General features: G+C 46.2%; 2 protein-coding genes across 8 annotated transcripts in view; one reads left to right on the top strand and one right to left on the bottom strand.

The window, feature by feature from the left end:
* Window positions 1-9,982, top strand: part of CNTRL (centriolin) — a 50,544-nt gene extending 40,562 nt beyond the window's left edge. For 4 of the 5 annotated variants that reach the window (XM_044439926.1, XM_044439923.1, XM_044439925.1 and 1 more), the window contains 12 exons: window positions 562-779; window positions 1,964-2,121; window positions 2,523-2,596; window positions 3,085-3,273; window positions 3,721-3,946; window positions 4,358-4,563; window positions 5,381-5,521; window positions 5,944-6,201; window positions 6,764-6,826; window positions 7,132-7,341; window positions 8,692-8,781; window positions 9,586-9,982. In XM_044439926.1, the coding sequence (XP_044295861.1) occupies window positions 562-779; window positions 1,964-2,121; window positions 2,523-2,596; window positions 3,085-3,273; window positions 3,721-3,946; window positions 4,358-4,563; window positions 5,381-5,521; window positions 5,944-6,201; window positions 6,764-6,826; window positions 7,132-7,341; window positions 8,692-8,766 (1,818 nt within the window). In that variant the 3' untranslated portion in view covers window positions 8,767-8,781; window positions 9,586-9,982. Of the gene's footprint in view, window positions 1-561; window positions 780-1,902; window positions 2,122-2,522; window positions 2,597-3,084; window positions 3,274-3,720; window positions 3,947-4,357; window positions 4,564-5,380; window positions 5,522-5,943; window positions 6,202-6,763; window positions 6,827-7,131; window positions 7,342-8,691; window positions 8,782-9,585 lie in introns of those variants that run through there. The other variant, XR_006415638.1, reaches the window with a different exon arrangement.
* A 1,059-nt stretch (window positions 9,983-11,041) lies between these two features.
* Window positions 11,042-16,010, bottom strand: part of RAB14 (RAB14, member RAS oncogene family) — a 36,895-nt gene continuing 31,926 nt past the window's right edge. For all 3 annotated transcript variants that reach the window (XM_044439933.1, XM_044439932.1, XM_044439931.1), the window contains exons 6-8: window positions 14,804-14,891; window positions 14,556-14,586; window positions 11,042-13,169 (exon numbers count right to left, since the gene is read on the bottom strand). In XM_044439933.1, the coding sequence (XP_044295868.1) occupies window positions 12,992-13,169; window positions 14,556-14,586; window positions 14,804-14,891 (297 nt within the window). In that variant the 3' untranslated portion in view covers window positions 11,042-12,991. The remainder of the gene's footprint in view (window positions 13,170-14,555; window positions 14,587-14,803; window positions 14,892-16,010) is intronic.

The following is a 16,010-nucleotide window of genomic DNA, read 5'->3' as shown; positions in this document are numbered from 1 at the left end:
TTTTACTTGGCGGCAAAGGCATGAGCAGAAAGAGCGAGCTGACTGCATCACCTCCTTTGCCCCAAGTCCTCCTCAGTATTACGTCTGGACTTGACAATTCACTGTATCCTCTGCGTTTTCTACCCTTCCCCAAATGTCTGGGTGCTTGGAAAAGTACAGCCCGCCCGTTTGCTGGAGCAGTTTCCTTGGACAGCAGTCCAAAAAAGGGTTTCTTCTAAAATTGGATTTTGACATGAAATTCTGCAGGTGTCTGCAGGTATTTGTACAGGCAAGGCTTTTGGATAGTTGGAGCTGAGCACTTGCCCAGCTCTGAACTGCCAGCCAGAAACAAGCACATACTCTTATTGAAAACACTTGTATGTGTTTCTGGCACAAAAACTCAACCATGGTTTCCTAAAACCTACCCAGGAACTAGTGGGACAGACAGGGTGCAAGAATGTGAGCCCTTGCAGTGGTATTAATCCCCAGTTAATATTGTACTGCTCTGTCGTATGTCACACACAGCAAGCAGGTGCACTGCAGAACGAAATGAAATCTGTTCCATTCGTGTGTACTTGCTAGGGAAAACTGGAATTGGAGAATCTCCAGAGAGCATCCCAACAGGAACGTGGTGAAATGGAACTCCAGAGGCAACTTCTTGAGAGGATGCAGCAAGACGTGAAACAGCTGAATTCTCACCTCTGCACCTTGCAGAAAAGCATCCAGGCACTGAATAAACAGAAGCAGCAGCTGGAAGAAAACTGTGAGAGTTTGGAGCAGAAATTGTCACAGACCGAAAGGTAAAGGGCTAATTGAGGAGAGGGGATAACTCTGAACAAAAAGACTCGGTGCTGTTGCAGAAGAGGGGCATTTACAACAGTCCCGTTGTACTCTGTTTTTCAGCTGTCTTCTCAAAAGCCAGTTTAGGTGTCCTGGGGCCACTTACTGGTTGTTCAAAGAGGCACACCCAGTAGTCAGTTGCAAGGGTGCTGTACATCCCCGAATATTCGTGTAAGGACTGTAGGGGTTCATGCTAGGAAATGAAAATCAGTTTGCTTGGCTCCGGAGGGTCATGAGTGTTGGAGGCAAGGCCATCCAATACACCCTGTTAATGTAATTAGACTAGGTAATTACAGGTGAAGTGCTCCAGATCATTTACAAAGCCATTCAGTACCAGATGCTAAAACACAGTATAAAATGTTAAAACTGACATTAACAAATCTAACAGCCATGCACAGGTTTAAAATAGAGTCAATTCTAAGCCATTTAAAGTGATTTAAATTGAAAAATTAAGATACCTGGCAAAATGAAACAGTCTTCGGTGGGTGCTGAAAGGAGCTTAGCAAAGGAGCCAGGCAAGCCTCTTTAGGACGTTCATTCTCCAACAGAGCTGCCCTAACAGAAAGGGGCTCTTTTGAGTAGCCCCCAGCATCATTTCCTCCAGCAGGAGCTTCCAGAGAAGGACTGCCGAAGACCATCTGAGGTTTTGGGCAGGCGGAATAAGAGATCCTTCAGGTTGTCTTTTTGCTGTACCCCTATGGTATTATAATCATGAAGTGCTTATCCTAAAATGCAAGGATTTTATTTTATTTTATTTGCAAGTTCTTAGAAATCATGAGGGGGCAGTGAAAGAGAATGCACTCTTAAATACACACACACACATGCACACAGCAAGACAGGAGTTAGCTATTCCTTGCTAATAGTGCCTCTTGGCTTTCAGAGAAAAAATACTGCACCGGTTTGCTTTGCTAATCCATTTTCCTCCAAACTGTGGCAGTCACCCCACAGACTGCTGGATTTCAATTCTTCATGTGCCACTTGCCTCCGGGATTATCACTTCAGCTCCAGACAGCATTCGCTCTCCCTTAAATGATAAACACTCACACAACAACTGGAGCAACTAGTTCTTTCCGTTTTTTGAAGTGAACTGCCAAAAATACCAACAAGAATTCAGAAGAAATGTATGCCTTATCCCATTGCACAGAGCTTTGGCTTCTGCAGAAGAAAGCAACACAGTTGCTCAAGCCGAAAGAGAAAAAATGGACTCAGCTGCCCGAAAATTACAGCTTGACATTGACCAGCTACAAAATCACAAAGCATCTTTGTATGGTGATGTTGCAGACCTACAGAAGGATCTCCAAGGTAGAGGAAAGCTTTTCTGATTCCTAGACAGAAGTTAGGCTTTATTTAAACCAACGCCTCCCCAATTTATTTATTTATTTATTTATGAGATTTATATACTGCTAAATGAAATGAAATAATAATTGAAGTTCCAAAATAAACCTTTAAAATCAGAATATGCCCAAAAGTGCTGGTTAAAGAGGGAGGGTTGATTAAATACCAATGTGTTCATAAGCACCAAAAACAAAACTTCAGTACCTGTTCGACATGGACCACAGGCCCATGGGGAACCACCCCATCCTAATGGAACTTAACCTGTAGTGGGATTTTTCTTTATGCCAAATCCTCCCTCAAATATTTACACCCTCCTTCTTTATTATCTTTTATTTTAACAAGTGACAAAATTGTTTCCCCCCCCTTAGGAAAAAAGGAGGAACTGACTAGATTGAAAACTGAGCTGAATGAGGCCAGGCATCATCTTCAGCGGTTGGAACAGGTGAGGTTTGCTTGGCTTCAGAATTTGGAATATAACAGACAAGAAACCTGCAACTACCTGGGAAGCATCTAAAAAAATTAACAGCCCAATCCTGAACCACTTACCTAGGTGTGTTCTATTGAAATCGGGGATTTCGGAATACAAAGGCACGGAATTAGGCTCAGCATCCTGGGATAAATGATACCTACTAGCGAGTCATTTTACAGCACTGTGGCTGGGTGTCTTCACTCCTGTAATTGCTTTCCCCGGCCTTGCGCTCTAGACATATCAAGCTACAATTCCCAACATCACCTAGCTCCCCTACCGACTGAGGGATGCTAGGAAATGTAGGTCCAGCCCATCTGGATTAGAAGGTTTTCCTGTGGTGTCGAGCCCACCTCCTGTCTGGCATTTTTGCTTTGCAGGTGTGGCTCTTTTTGTTGGTGCCCAAAATCTGGAACATTCTTGAGTTGCGGTGTTTGTTATGTTTTCTTGTTCTGAAATGGCAGGATCTGAAAAATGCCACAAAGCAAAAAGAGGAGCTATTTTGTGAACAGGCAGCCCTGAAAGACCGTATTAGTGAATATTCAAAGAAGTGTGAAGAATGCCAGGAAGCACAAAGCCAGAAGGAAAAGCAGCTACTGCAGCTTTGCCGGGAAATTGAAGAGCAAGAGCTGGAGCAGACGAAACAAAAACTGGTATGAGTCTAGTCCACTCTCTGGCTGCTGGTCTGCTCCTCTAAGGTTTTCTGCATTTTGACTCGAATACAAGAAGAAGTCAGGTTTGCTGTCAAGCAGATCAGTAGTCCACTATAGTTTCTACATGATAGTTGGTTGTTAAACCTGGTTGAACGGAATGTCTTAGACAAGAAGAACTTTGCTTGGCAAGTAAATCATCCCCTTTGCTTTAGTTTTGAATTTCTGGCCTGACTGTTCCTGGTGTTCTTCAGCTTTCCCAAACCTCTAGCCAATCAGGAAAACAAAGGCCACTGAGACTGTCAGTGATCACAAAACAGGTTGCACAAAATTTATCAAGATCTCTCTCAAAAGAGAGATGTGGGGCCCAGAGAGAGAGGGCAAAGAGCAGGTTCCCATCCAGGTGGCTTCCCTCAAGCAAAGGCTAACTCTTCCCTTATGTTTGACTAGTTGCTTCAGGACCTCCGAGAGAAGATACAGCAAGAAGAAAGGAAATGGGAAGACTGCACAGCCAAACTACAGGACCAGAAACAGCGATTAGAAGAAGAGCTGGCAGAGCAACAGCGCCTCCTGGAGCAAACCGCCATGAGAATTCAGGGGGCAGAAGAACAGATACGCAAGCTGCAAGAGGAGGAATCCTGTTACTCCGTCCTTAAAGAAACCATTAGCAAAACCAGTATGTGAAGCTTCAGGCGACAGCCACTAATTTATTTTGTGCCGTGTGTGTTTAAGTACATGCTAACATGTGTATCCCCCTGCCCAGGCTCAGGGCAGACGGTGATGCTTTTAGAATGAGCCCACGAAAGCCTGTGATGCTTGCTCGGCCTGTCTTTGGATGTGGGAATCTCAGTTTGCAGGCATCCCAAGTTTTGCAGCTTAGCCCCAGAAGAGCCCTTTGCTCTTCTTGAGAAGGCTGCTCTGGGCTGCATGGAGGGAAGAGCAAGATGGAAATTAATAGTAATAATAATAATAATAATAATAATAATAATAAAAACACAAGTGGGGAGGGTTCTTCTTCAACAGAATGCTGAGACTTGGTACAGGTCTGTGGCTCTTTGGCGACAAAGGTCGTATCCTCTGATTGCAGGACATCAGGTCTCTGAGCAAGAAGTGAAGTTGCGAGAAAAAGCAGCTGAAGCGTGCTCCCTCCAACGGGAGCTAGAACTCTCGAAGGCCAGGGAGAACATGCTTCAACATAAGATCCAAGCAGAAAGGAAAAAGGCAGAAAAGCACATCGCAGGCCTGAAGGAAGCCATTCAGACACAGAGGGCTCAGCTCGAGAGAGCTCTTCATGTACGTTCCTTTTGGTGGTGGTTTACTTTTTCCATAATGGAGAATATTTTCATGCTTTTCTCTGGGGAAACATCCACAGGGATCTTGGATATCATACCTGCTTGAGCCTCATTAAAGCAGGCAGCATTATTTTGGGGCACTGATTACAGAACTTGGGTGTGTTCAAAGCCTTCCATGTACATGACCTTAATCATGCTAACAGAAACCTTGGGAGGCAGGTCAGCATGATGCAAAGGAAGCCATGGCAGAAGGCCATGTAGGGAGTTTGTGGCAGCAGCCATCTCTGGGCTGGAGACTTTCGAGTCCGCACCTCAGCCTCTTACTGGCTTCACTGACTGTTCCTTGATGCCCCACCACATGTACATAGCTTGATCCCATTTATTTATTAGATTTATATACTGCCTTTTTTCTTTGGAAAAAACTCAAAAGCCGCTTACGTCATTCTCCTCCTCCATCTTATCCCCACGACAACAACCCTGTGAGGTAGGCTGGGCTGAGAGTCTGCGACTGGCCCAAAGTCACCCAGTGGGCTCCATGGCTGAGCGGGGACTCAAACCCGGATCGCCTGTGTCCCAGTCCCACGCTCTTCACCACTGCACCAGACTGGCTCTCACATTTGCCTTGAACTTTGTCTTCATCAAAGTAACATTGGCCAAAGGGTGATTTCATCATGTGGGTTTCTGTCTTATAATAATATATTTGTTAATTCTGAAGGGGAACAAAAATAGGAGAAGCCATGAGTATCCCTGTTTTTATTTTAGGAACAATTGAATGGAGCTGGTCTTTGACCGCAATAAAGTTTATCTATCTATCTTAGGAACAAAAGCAAGAAAACCAGTGTTTGCAGGAAGAAATGGCATCCGTAGAGCAAGTGGCACAGGACAACCACCAGCGAGCAAAGCAGCTGATGAGGAACCTTGGCCAGATCCAAGAGGAGTACCTGCAGCTCCAGTCACAGGTAGCTCATCTTGAACAACGATACTCCTTCCTTCCCACTTGTCATCTGCCACACTGAATGTTGCCAGCAGTGCGGAGTGATTAGGGAGGTTGGTTTCTTTCTTTGTTCTCGTCTGTGAAATGGGTCTGACAGTTCAGACAGTTCAGACAGACTCGTCTGACAGTTCAGCCAGAAGGGACGTGTTTCTACATCCCCTTGGCTTAAGCATGTGCTGCAAACTTTTCCAGGGAAATTGGCGCAACTTGTCTGGTTGCAGATGCCGACCAGCAGCCATGCTTATCTTCTGTGCGACGGTGGGCCGTGACCACATTTCTTCCAGGAGTTGCATAAGATCCACCAAGTGTCTGCCCTGGACCATCTCTGCAAATTGGCTTGCTGTTCTCCTTGAGCTGCCACTCTCATCCTTGTTTCCTGTTGCTTAGATGAAGAGTCAGGAGGATTTGGAGAAACGACAGAAGGAGATGAAGGGCACAGTGAAGATGCTCAAACTAGAAGTGAGAGACAAAATGAGGACTTGCTTGAAGGATCTGAGTCAGTCTCCTCCAGAAGCTAATTCCGAAGCCAAGGGAAGAACTCAGAGTGACCTGGAAAGTCTGAAGGAAAACTACCCCTTCACAGATAAGGAGTCGAGAATGTTGTGCTTCGATGAAAAACTGGACCTGTCCAAAGTGCACATCATGGTAAACGGAGCCCCACTAAAATCAATGTTAGAAGTCAAACCTGCTTCTCAGTGTTGTGTGCAAATTCTAGAAACAAATGTCAGTCTTGATGTATTTGTGTAAACAGGCACTCCTGCATTTTCCTTTCTGAGATGCATGTGTGGTGCACCAGCTTTGGAAGACACAAAGCCAAGAAGCTTTTCTCGCTCTCTGGCTGCTGGAAACCACACACCACTGCCGTCACCAAATCCATCTCACTATCCAGATTTCTAAAATCTTGACATCTAAAATCTTGAAATTAAAAAGAAATGAAACTGTGTGAGTGTGCAGAGTACTAAAATTTGTAAGCAGGGTTCTGTGCTTGAGCAGGTGAGAGAGAGAGAGAGAGAGAGAAACCCCCACTGAAATATGTCAGTATGCTTATTTCTTAATGACCGTCAGCAGCTCTCATCTAGGTTCCACCGTGATCAGCTTTGTCAGACAATATTTGTGCACAGTGTATGACTGGTGTGTGTCAAACCTCAGGCTACCTTCCTGTAGGCTCCACCAAACTCTGATGTGTAACCCATTCTTTTTCCCTCAGGATGAACAGTGGCGGGGAAAAGCCCGCCGAGAGCAGCTCCAGCATCGTGAGGACTGGCTCAAGGTAATGACCGTTCGTTTAGGTGGGATCACCTCTTGGTCTTTTCCCAGTAGCGCCACACATTGGCTCTCGCTGTGGCAACCCAAACATTCACATCTTTTCCACTGTCTCCTGCCGGCCTCCCAGGACCACCAGATCTCAGGAGCAACTTCCAACACACACACACCTGTCTATGCAAATGCATGAAATTTGGCATCTCTCCTGGGCACAGAACTTCCACAAGCGAGTCAGCAAAAATGCTCTTGGCCTATATAGTAAGAGTCATCTAAGAAACAGGAATCTAACGGAGCGACTCTGTGTTTCTTAAGGCCCAGCTTCGGCAGTGCATGTCAAAGCAAGTGGAGGTGTTGATTAAAGGAAAGCAGCAGACGGAGGGCACCCTCCATAGCTTGAAGAGGCAAGTTGACGTGTTGGATGAACTGGTCAGCAGTGCCTCTACCGACTCGCCGTTTCAGTCATTAAACTCCTCAGGGTTCACAGCCTCTCTTCATGAAGAGTCAAGCCTCGCAAAATACAAGGTAGGCTTCCCTCTGCTTTGGGTTTATTGTTCATTTGGATATAAGAACATTTGTAGTTTACAGGGTGTCCCAGAAAAAATTGACATCATTTCGTAATCTAATAACATAGCCCATTCTCACTCAAATGATCTCAAATTTTAACAAAATGTGTAAAAACTAATTAATGTTAGTTACGCAATGTTACGCAAGACATGCTACAGCGTGTTTGGCAGGAGGTGGACTACCGACTGGACGTGTGTCGTGTCACAGGCAGTGCACATATTGAATATTTGTGAAGCTTTGTGAAATCAGTTATAAAATCTACATCCCTTTGAACCTCTTGTTGAAATTTAGATAAATAAATCTTTTATTGTTCAACATGAAGCCTATTTAATTTTGTTTGCCTAAGACATGTAGTTACTCAGATATTCACATTTCAAATGAAGTCAAATTTTTTGGGACACCCTGTATTTTGAAAATGTAAACCCTGTCTTTTGATTGCAGTGTCTAAGTGGCTTCCAATAGGAGCAAAAACCGACTTGGTGACTCCTGATCCTGGGCTTGGTGGGTGTCTTCCCCCGCCCCTTCTGCTGTCCCAGAGCAGTAGCTGGAAGTTGCCCATCAGGCCCCATTTTCCTCTGCAGCAGGGGGCTTACCCGTTTTTCTGGTGCTGTGCCTCCGGGCCACGGGGCACTTGCTCCAGGTCCTTCCAGCACTGGAACATTCCAATGCAGGGCCTGCCCACCAGTGGTGCTTCAGCCTCTGGCACTTTTCATCCTGCCACGGCAGGGCTCGGTGGCAGGTGAGCTTATCACCTGTGACACTATTAGGTCCCCTGGAGATGAGGAGCTGGTGCCCCACAATGGTCACATTCAGCGCCGGCCTGTCTTTGCAGTATATCGTGATGGCTTGCTTCCAAGGAGGGCCAGAGGTGTTCAGGAAGTATGTAGATTCTCTCTGGCCGATGCTGCTAGGGAACTGTGTTTGGAAAAGACTGAATATCCTTAAAATTGAGTGCACAGTACTTGTAAGGAGATCCTTCTATCCAGCCACCATGTTGGCGATGTTGGCTTGTTAAAATCTCAGGTTTTTAGGACGTTAGCCCCAAACTTCAGCATGGAACAATGGGCACAGAACTGGGCTGTGCCATGAGCAACACGTAGGTCTGGTCTGTCTTAATTTGAAGATTGTGGCGATCCAAGCTCTTTCTCATTGTCCTTACATAGTAGCTCAGCCTTCCAAGTGTTATATAAATGACAAAATTAGAGGTGGTATTGTGCTGCTGAAGCCCAGGAGCAGACGACGTCAACTGCTCTCCTCAGATGGATTCTCTTCCGGTTTCCTTTACTCGGGATCTGATTTTCCTTCTAGTCTGCTGGATCACCTTCCAGGACAGCAGCGGCTATTTCACCACAACCTCAGCCTGTTCTTCAGTACAAAGCATAGACCCAAGTAAAACAGGTAAGAAGCAGGGAATCTGCTGCATTATGAATTGCATGTTAAGACTGATCAGCAGATGAGAGGCTGTAATCTATCTAAACACTACAAAATAGATGCTGTTGACCAAAGTGGGCCTGATTGCTGAGTAAGCATGAGGCTCGCTGCCCAGCTCCCTCGCCTACCAAGAGGAGGGCAAGTTGCAGCTTGCACCGGTCTTCCCTCAGACAATGAAGCCACACGACCCATCACAAGAATTAAGGACACGTGATTTCCAGCTCCCACAGCAGGCATAGAAATGCAGACTCCAGGAAGAACTGCTTGCCCCGAACCTGAGGCAGTCCTGCAATTCCACTCCTTTTCCAGGGAAGTGCCACCTAGGACTTTCCTTCTAAAAAGTGGGATACCTGCCTCAGAAGAGCTAAAATTGAACTGAGAGCGTATGAGGGACCATGGGATAGTTCAGATTCCCAGAAGATAACATGGAAGATAAGAGTCCTCTCCAGTCTCTAAGATTCCCTTCCTGACCTCGGAGAGGAACTGGTGCAGTTCTTTCCATGCCAGTTGTGAGGGTGAGTGAAGGGGTCAGAGTTCCAGATCTCAGCAGAAAAGGCCCAGCAGGGTGGGTGGTGACGTCGTCTTCCATTCGAGTCCGCACAGGATGACCCCAAGCCTGCACTCAAGAGCTTGTTGACATCAGTGACTGCATGAACTGTCAACCCATTTTAGTATAGAAAATGAGTACAACTGTCTTGTTAGTTAGCCTAATGTGTACCGCCAACATAATCTGTACTATAATGATCTTTTCTTTTCTTTTTTTTTTTTAAGAGAAGCACAACTAGAATGGTGGGGCCAGTGCCAATAACCTGTATTCTCAAGTACCTGAAAACAACTACCTCACCTGGTCACAAGCCCCTATCCACATTGCTCGAGACGATTCCACTGTTCTCAGGTTCGTTCCCTACCTGTATTTAGTTGGATGTTCTTTTCTGTTAAGTAAGTTGATAGAGTTTGAGTCTAACATGGTGTTTGAAATAATCAAAGTCACAGCCGTGGATATTTGGTGCCTTAGTGGGGACACCTGCAATTATTTATATCTGGATGACTGCTTTGGGTTTTTACATTCCTTTTCATCGGTTCAGCAAAAATTTGTATTCTGTTGGTTAAAAAAAAAGTATTTTCTTAATAAAAAATTTTGCAAACCTGTTTGCACATCAGCATAACAGAGGATGTGGAAGGAACTGCCTTTTGGTCCACCTTTTCTATTTAAAGGCATCTGACAACGTAACACATATACTTTAGACTTAATCCCCCCGCTTCCCAGTGGTATTGGTGAACAGCTTTTCGACACCCTGGTAGTGGTGCCACACTCAGGAGGCGACCGCTGTGGAATCGGTAACATCTGTGGCTGATGAAGGCTATGCACAGCCACCGGACTTACTGCTGCCTGTCTGCATCGGCCTGCAAATATTACTGTGATGTCCTGACTCCTTCTTAGAGGAAAAGAAATCGTTTACCCTATGCAAAGTCTAGGTCCGAGTGCTGAAATTCAGGCATATGCACCCGAAATGAAAGCAGCAGTAAACTTTGGGGAACAAGTTTAGTGGCTAGAGGGCTGGTTGCAAGCCTAGGTTCAAGGCTAATTGATTCAGCTTAGCACCTCCTCCTTCGTGAAGCACCAACGCAGCCGTTCAAATCTAGGACCAGATAATCTGCTCATCGAAGGACTTTGAAAACCATTCCATGAAAGATTTCCTCATTTGCTGCCACCAGTGCACCCGGCCTGCTCTACCGCCAGTGTTGGCTCAGTGCAGCTAAACTGCATGGACAATACGAGTAAGTGGTAATACTCACTTGCACATTTGGGCTTGTGCTCTAACACTTTATTTATCCATTTATATCCTGCCTTTTTCCTACAAAGGGCTCAAGGCAGCTCACATCATTCTCTTCCTCCATCTTATCCCCACAACAACAACCCTGTGAGGTAGGCTGGGCTGAGAGTCTGTGACTGGCCCAGAGTCACCCAGTGGGCTCCATGGCCGAGCGGGGACTCGAACCTGGATCGCCTGAGTCCCAGTCCCAGCTCTTCACCACCACACCGCACTGGCTACTAATTCTAACTAGTAGCAGGCTGGGAAGTGCTAGATCCCCCTTCCGATAAATGCTGAAGATCTAGAGCCTTGATAATATGCAGTATTTAAGGGAACAACTGAAGAAACATTGCTTCCAGCCCCTGCAGTTCACACCTCCCTTAGTGCACATCTTCAAAGAATGACTACTGTGATGTATCTAGATACAGGTACTTTATTTACAAATATTTAGATAATAGCATTGTTACATTAAATGAGTACAGCAGCCCAAATAAGTCTTGTCACAGAAACAAAGACCTACTGTAACTTTACTTGGGGGAATATAAGAAGGGGCTATTGCACCGCCAACAAGCTGCAGAAAGATTGCCTTTGCCCAAACTTACATTGTGTCAACAGGTCATGGTCCCTGGGCAAAACCCCGCCCCGCCCCGCATGGTGGAATTCAAGCTGCAGATTCTCGGATACCCATCTATTTTAAGAATCTTAGGTTTGAGGGGAAAATCCTAACTGGAGCCAAACAAAAAGGACACACACCAAGGGACAGTGCACAACTTACCCAAACACTAATCATTTGCACATTCCAGTTTTGGCTTTTATTTAACATTGACTGTACAATATGCTGGTTATCACCCTTTGCTTTTACATATTGGAACGTGGCCTTGCTTAGTGTCTCGACAGGGGCTTCTGTACTTTGCTGAATTTGAAACATCGCAGTCAATATATTCACACATGCTCATCTTGCCCCAGTCATGCTTAACCATTTGTTGCCCCTGCTTTTTTCTTTTCTTTTCCTTTTTTTTGGAAAAAGAGAGAGGCCAGGCTGCCATGGAGAATACAGTACAGAGTTAAGATTGTTTGCACATGTGGCTGTAACCCAAGGAGAAAAGCAGGTCTGCATATACACACTTTTAATTAGTTCGCTTTCCTAGAGACTCTTGTGACCATAGGAGGAAGGAAAGAAGGAAGAACTTGGGAGGAGGCGAGGTTAAGCCTGTTCAGTCGTAGTGTCAAATGCCACAGAATAGTTCAGGAAGCCTAGAGCAAAATACTTGACAGTCCAGTTGAGAATAATTTCCATGAAAACGTAAGATGTGCGATAAAGCCCAGCATTCCTATACAATAAGGCAGGAAATTAAGCTGGAGTAAAGCAGAATTCTTACCAAAGAGAGAGAGGAAGGAGAGGGGGCAGAGCCGGTTAGCACACCATTAAATCGCACAGGACCAGGATCATGAACAAAAACAGCAATAGCTGCAGTGCAGAGACGGGGCAGATGCAACACCGGGATGGATACTCTTCCGCACTGCATCAGGAACCAGCTTCCCAGGCGCAACCTCCTCCAAAGGCCGCCACCACAGAGTTAAGCCGGTGGTCAGTGAACTGTAGTTGCTAAGCAGAGGTGATGTGGCCAATAATTGGTTGAACTGTACAGACCAATACACTATCTATATAGTTCTAATGCCAGTAATCAGTTTTTCTTCATTAAAATCATATACACAGAATGTACTTTTTAAGCGTTAGCTCGGTTCCTTCAAAATTTATACATATTTACGTTGTGTTAGCTAGGGCCAGAAGGGGAAAATGGCAGAAGGGAAAGAGCTGTGACGGTCAGGAGATGCACTTCCCATGTGCAAGGCCAAGATGGATGAAGACATACACCCCTGCAACGGGTCTCCCCACCCTCGGAAATCATTTCACAGCAAATCAACTTTTTTGTTACTAAAAAGGACAGATTCAGACCAGTTACAGATTTGGAGGAAAGGCTGAAGCTAACCAAGTTAAACCTTACAAGAGACAAAGCCCTGCAGAGAGAAAAAGAGTAAGAGTAAAAATCATGAGGTCCAGCATCAGTGCTCTGTTTTGTAAATCATGGATTGGTGACACCTATTCACAAGGACAATCATAGGGAGGGGTAAAGACTCCTAGATTTACCATGCAGGGAGAAGGGTATGACTACTTGCCTTTGATAACCTGATTACATCTAAGTTTCTCGTATTTTATTTTTAGAAGTTTAGTACTGTGTTAAACTGTCGCCTCAGGAGTTTTAATTAAACCCAGTAAGGTGTACAGAGGAAACTGAAGCAGCCAAAAGCACTGCTCCTAACAGAGGTGAAAGGTCAGAAACAGAGCCAAGGTTTTGAGGTCACTAGCAGCCGCAGCCTTCTCTCTGGGGCTGGGGTTCGCTGGTTAGCCGGCCACCCTGTGGAGCCGAAGGCTTGTGTTGTACACCCGACTCTGCGGCGTTCAGATCCAGGCTCCCGTCTTGGATGTTCTGGTAGATTTTCTTGGCAGCCTCTAGGAACGCATCCTCAACATTCTCTCCTCTGGGAAATGAAGAGGCAGCAACATTAACTGAGAACAGATGTGCTGGGCTCTTGCCCAAGAGATCAGGCAGCCCCTCCCCATTTCTACCTCGAGATTATCGTTTGTGGACTCTCTTAGCTACAACCAAGGCGCTTCCAAAAGAATCTTTTCACTAAGGTAGAGCTGGCTAAGTACTGCTTTTCTGCACTTGAGAGGCTCTGCAGCAGCGCCTCGCCCGCCAGCATTGTCCTGGCAGTCTTGCAACACATATCAGAACAGGCTGAATTCCTGCAAGCCCCACCGCCAGTTCATGGGCAGGTCACCATTCCAGCACTGCAAGAGGGCCCCCCCTCGCCCCAGAAGAGCCCCCACTACTTTCCCTTTGGCATGGGGCACAAGTATTCCACCCAGCAAAAAGCCTTCTGGGGCTAAAGACTGGCTGTCATTTCTGAGCCCCAGGGACTGGCAGAGCTGCTGCAGTTTCACTTCGCCTTCACAGATACTCTAAGCAGCACAGGTCGGCACCGACGGACGAGCGCAGCCTGCTTGAGGAAGGCAGGCAGTGAAGAGGGAGAAGAATTAAACGGGGCCAAGGGATCTGGAAGGCCAGGTACTGTTGATGGAAGAGGGCCGATGAGGTTACATGGGACAGTGGCTCCAAGAATTAGTGTGGTTGGAGGAAAAAGCACACGGCGTGCAATGGCTTGAGATACAGTGGCTGGTGGGAGGAGAGGGTGCTTCTCCAACACATGGTCTTGGAGACCTGAAGTTGTTGGAGCAAGAAGAGTAGTGAGCACACTCCAACCTTTCTTTAGAAAAGCGTTGGATTCGTCCCTGCTACGAGGACTAAACATCAAAGAGCCTAATAAAGAACTTTGAGATCTAAGGCATTTGGGTCTCAGCCACATTCTGGATTTGTGGAAATCTTTGCAGTATTAATACCGTTGTGGGCACTCTCACAAAACAGCTGCCAGGAGGGCTTGCCCATTTAAAAAGGCTGCCGTCGGCATGGCAAATCACAAGCCAAAAGGCAAATAACTTACGAACCGAAGGGGTTTGAACTCCAGCACAGAAAATCACCGTTCATACCCAGTTTTCTACTGCAATGGCAGTTTCTCAGAAAGCAAGGCAGCGAGCCTCAGAGACAACTTGGACAAGAATGCTTTGCAAGGCCCAGTGGTATTCTACAGAATAACCATGGCTCTGGAGGTTGGAACTTCACTTTGAACTTCTACCCTCCCAGGTTAACAACAAAATCGAAAGAATAAATTGAGAGAGATGTGGCAGACACCATGGAGACCCCAGGGCAACTATCCTTTTCCTGAGGAAAAAATCTCATCATCTTCACAAGTTACAGATTCACAGAGGAAATTGTAGTTTCAAAAAAAGTGCACCCCAACACTTACGTTTTTGCACTGGCTTCAAGAAACAGCAACCCTGTTTAAAAACAAAATGCAACTTTAGCACAGGTGGGAATTCAAAGCTACCCACTCCTTTCAGACCACACTAAAAGAATCCCACAGGGTGTCAAACCTCCAGGTAAGAGGGTAACCAGTGCAGCTTGAATAGCTGCATCTATACATGAGACAACATGGGGCAAACGGGACAGAATGCCTGCCAGTCCTTTGTGCTTTTCCGGAGCAGCAACACCCACCGTTCTCTTCAGCAAACTGTTTGGCTTCTTCATACGTTACGTCCCTCTGTGCTTCCAGATCTGCTTTGTTTCCTATAAGGATTATCACCTGCATCCAGGACGAGACGCAAAGTTAGTGGCTGACAGGCCCAACTGGCTGCACCTCCCGAGCTACAGGAAGTGAAGCCATCCCTCAGCAACACTGCTGTTAATGGGAAAGAATATCTGGCTGAGCACCTTGCCTCGTCTGCCCCTCAAGGCTTCCTCTGAGGCATGACGGTAAGGTGTAACTAACCCTATTTCTTTGCAAGGATGCACCCAAATCAGGCACTGGGCCTGCACTTTTAGTGAGAACGTCACGTGACGGAGGCGGAGACATTCACCAGCACTTCTTTATTCCTGCAGGGCCCACTCAGCTTCAAGAAAGTGCTAATTTTGCTATCAGTCACAGTCACACTAAAAAAAGGAAGTGAGCTTGGCTAGCTGGAATTACTGCTGCAGAGAGCAGAGAAAAACAGATCCAGAACAGATGTCTTCGAGCCACTTGGCATATACAGGAGAGATGAGCAGAGATAGGTGGAGGGAGGAATTTCTTTTCAGAACAGTCTAGCCCTTTGCAAGCCGTTAAGAAGAGCAGCAGGACAAAACGAGAGAGAGAGCCCCCTCCCGCCACCTTGCCTGCCTGTTTCAGAGGAGCAGGAGATGGTCTGGCTGACAATGAGACACACGGGCCTGGCTAGTACCAAGCCGCCCCCCCCCCGCCCCACGTCCTACATAGCCTCATGAAAGCTCTTCTCAGTGGCCCCCAAAACTGCCTCTTAAGCAGCAGAAGCCACTTCCAAACCAGGCCTATCATGGCCCAGAAGCCCAAACCCTCGCAGATCCGCAGGAGCCATCCCACAGCAGTGTGTGAACTGCTCACTGAGGCTTCTCCCGACTGTTCTTCCCTCCCTCCTTCCCCTTGCTATTCACTTTATTCTGTAAGACTGTGGCAGGACTTGTTCCATTTTTAATTGCTGCAGCACCTTAGCAGTTTTAAGTGCTTATTTGGGGGCTGGAGGGAGGGGGATATCACCAAAATGCAACTTAACAAAAGTTAACCATTTTCAAAGCATCTTAGAACCTTGGCCTTTGGATTTCTTGCTTTGGCCCCAGTTATCTAAATCAAAACAGCAAGCTTTGATTTTTTTTTTTTTTTTTAATCTTGAGTGTTTCTAATCCACAAAGG

This window comes from Varanus komodoensis, unplaced genomic scaffold (genome assembly GCF_004798865.1).
Source record: "Varanus komodoensis strain SLA01 unplaced genomic scaffold, ASM479886v1 scaffold36, whole genome shotgun sequence".
Classification (NCBI taxonomy): Eukaryota; Metazoa; Chordata; class Lepidosauria; order Squamata; family Varanidae; genus Varanus; species Varanus komodoensis.
Note: the sequence above shows the minus strand (reverse complement) of the source record. Positions and strands in the feature narration are given on the sequence as shown.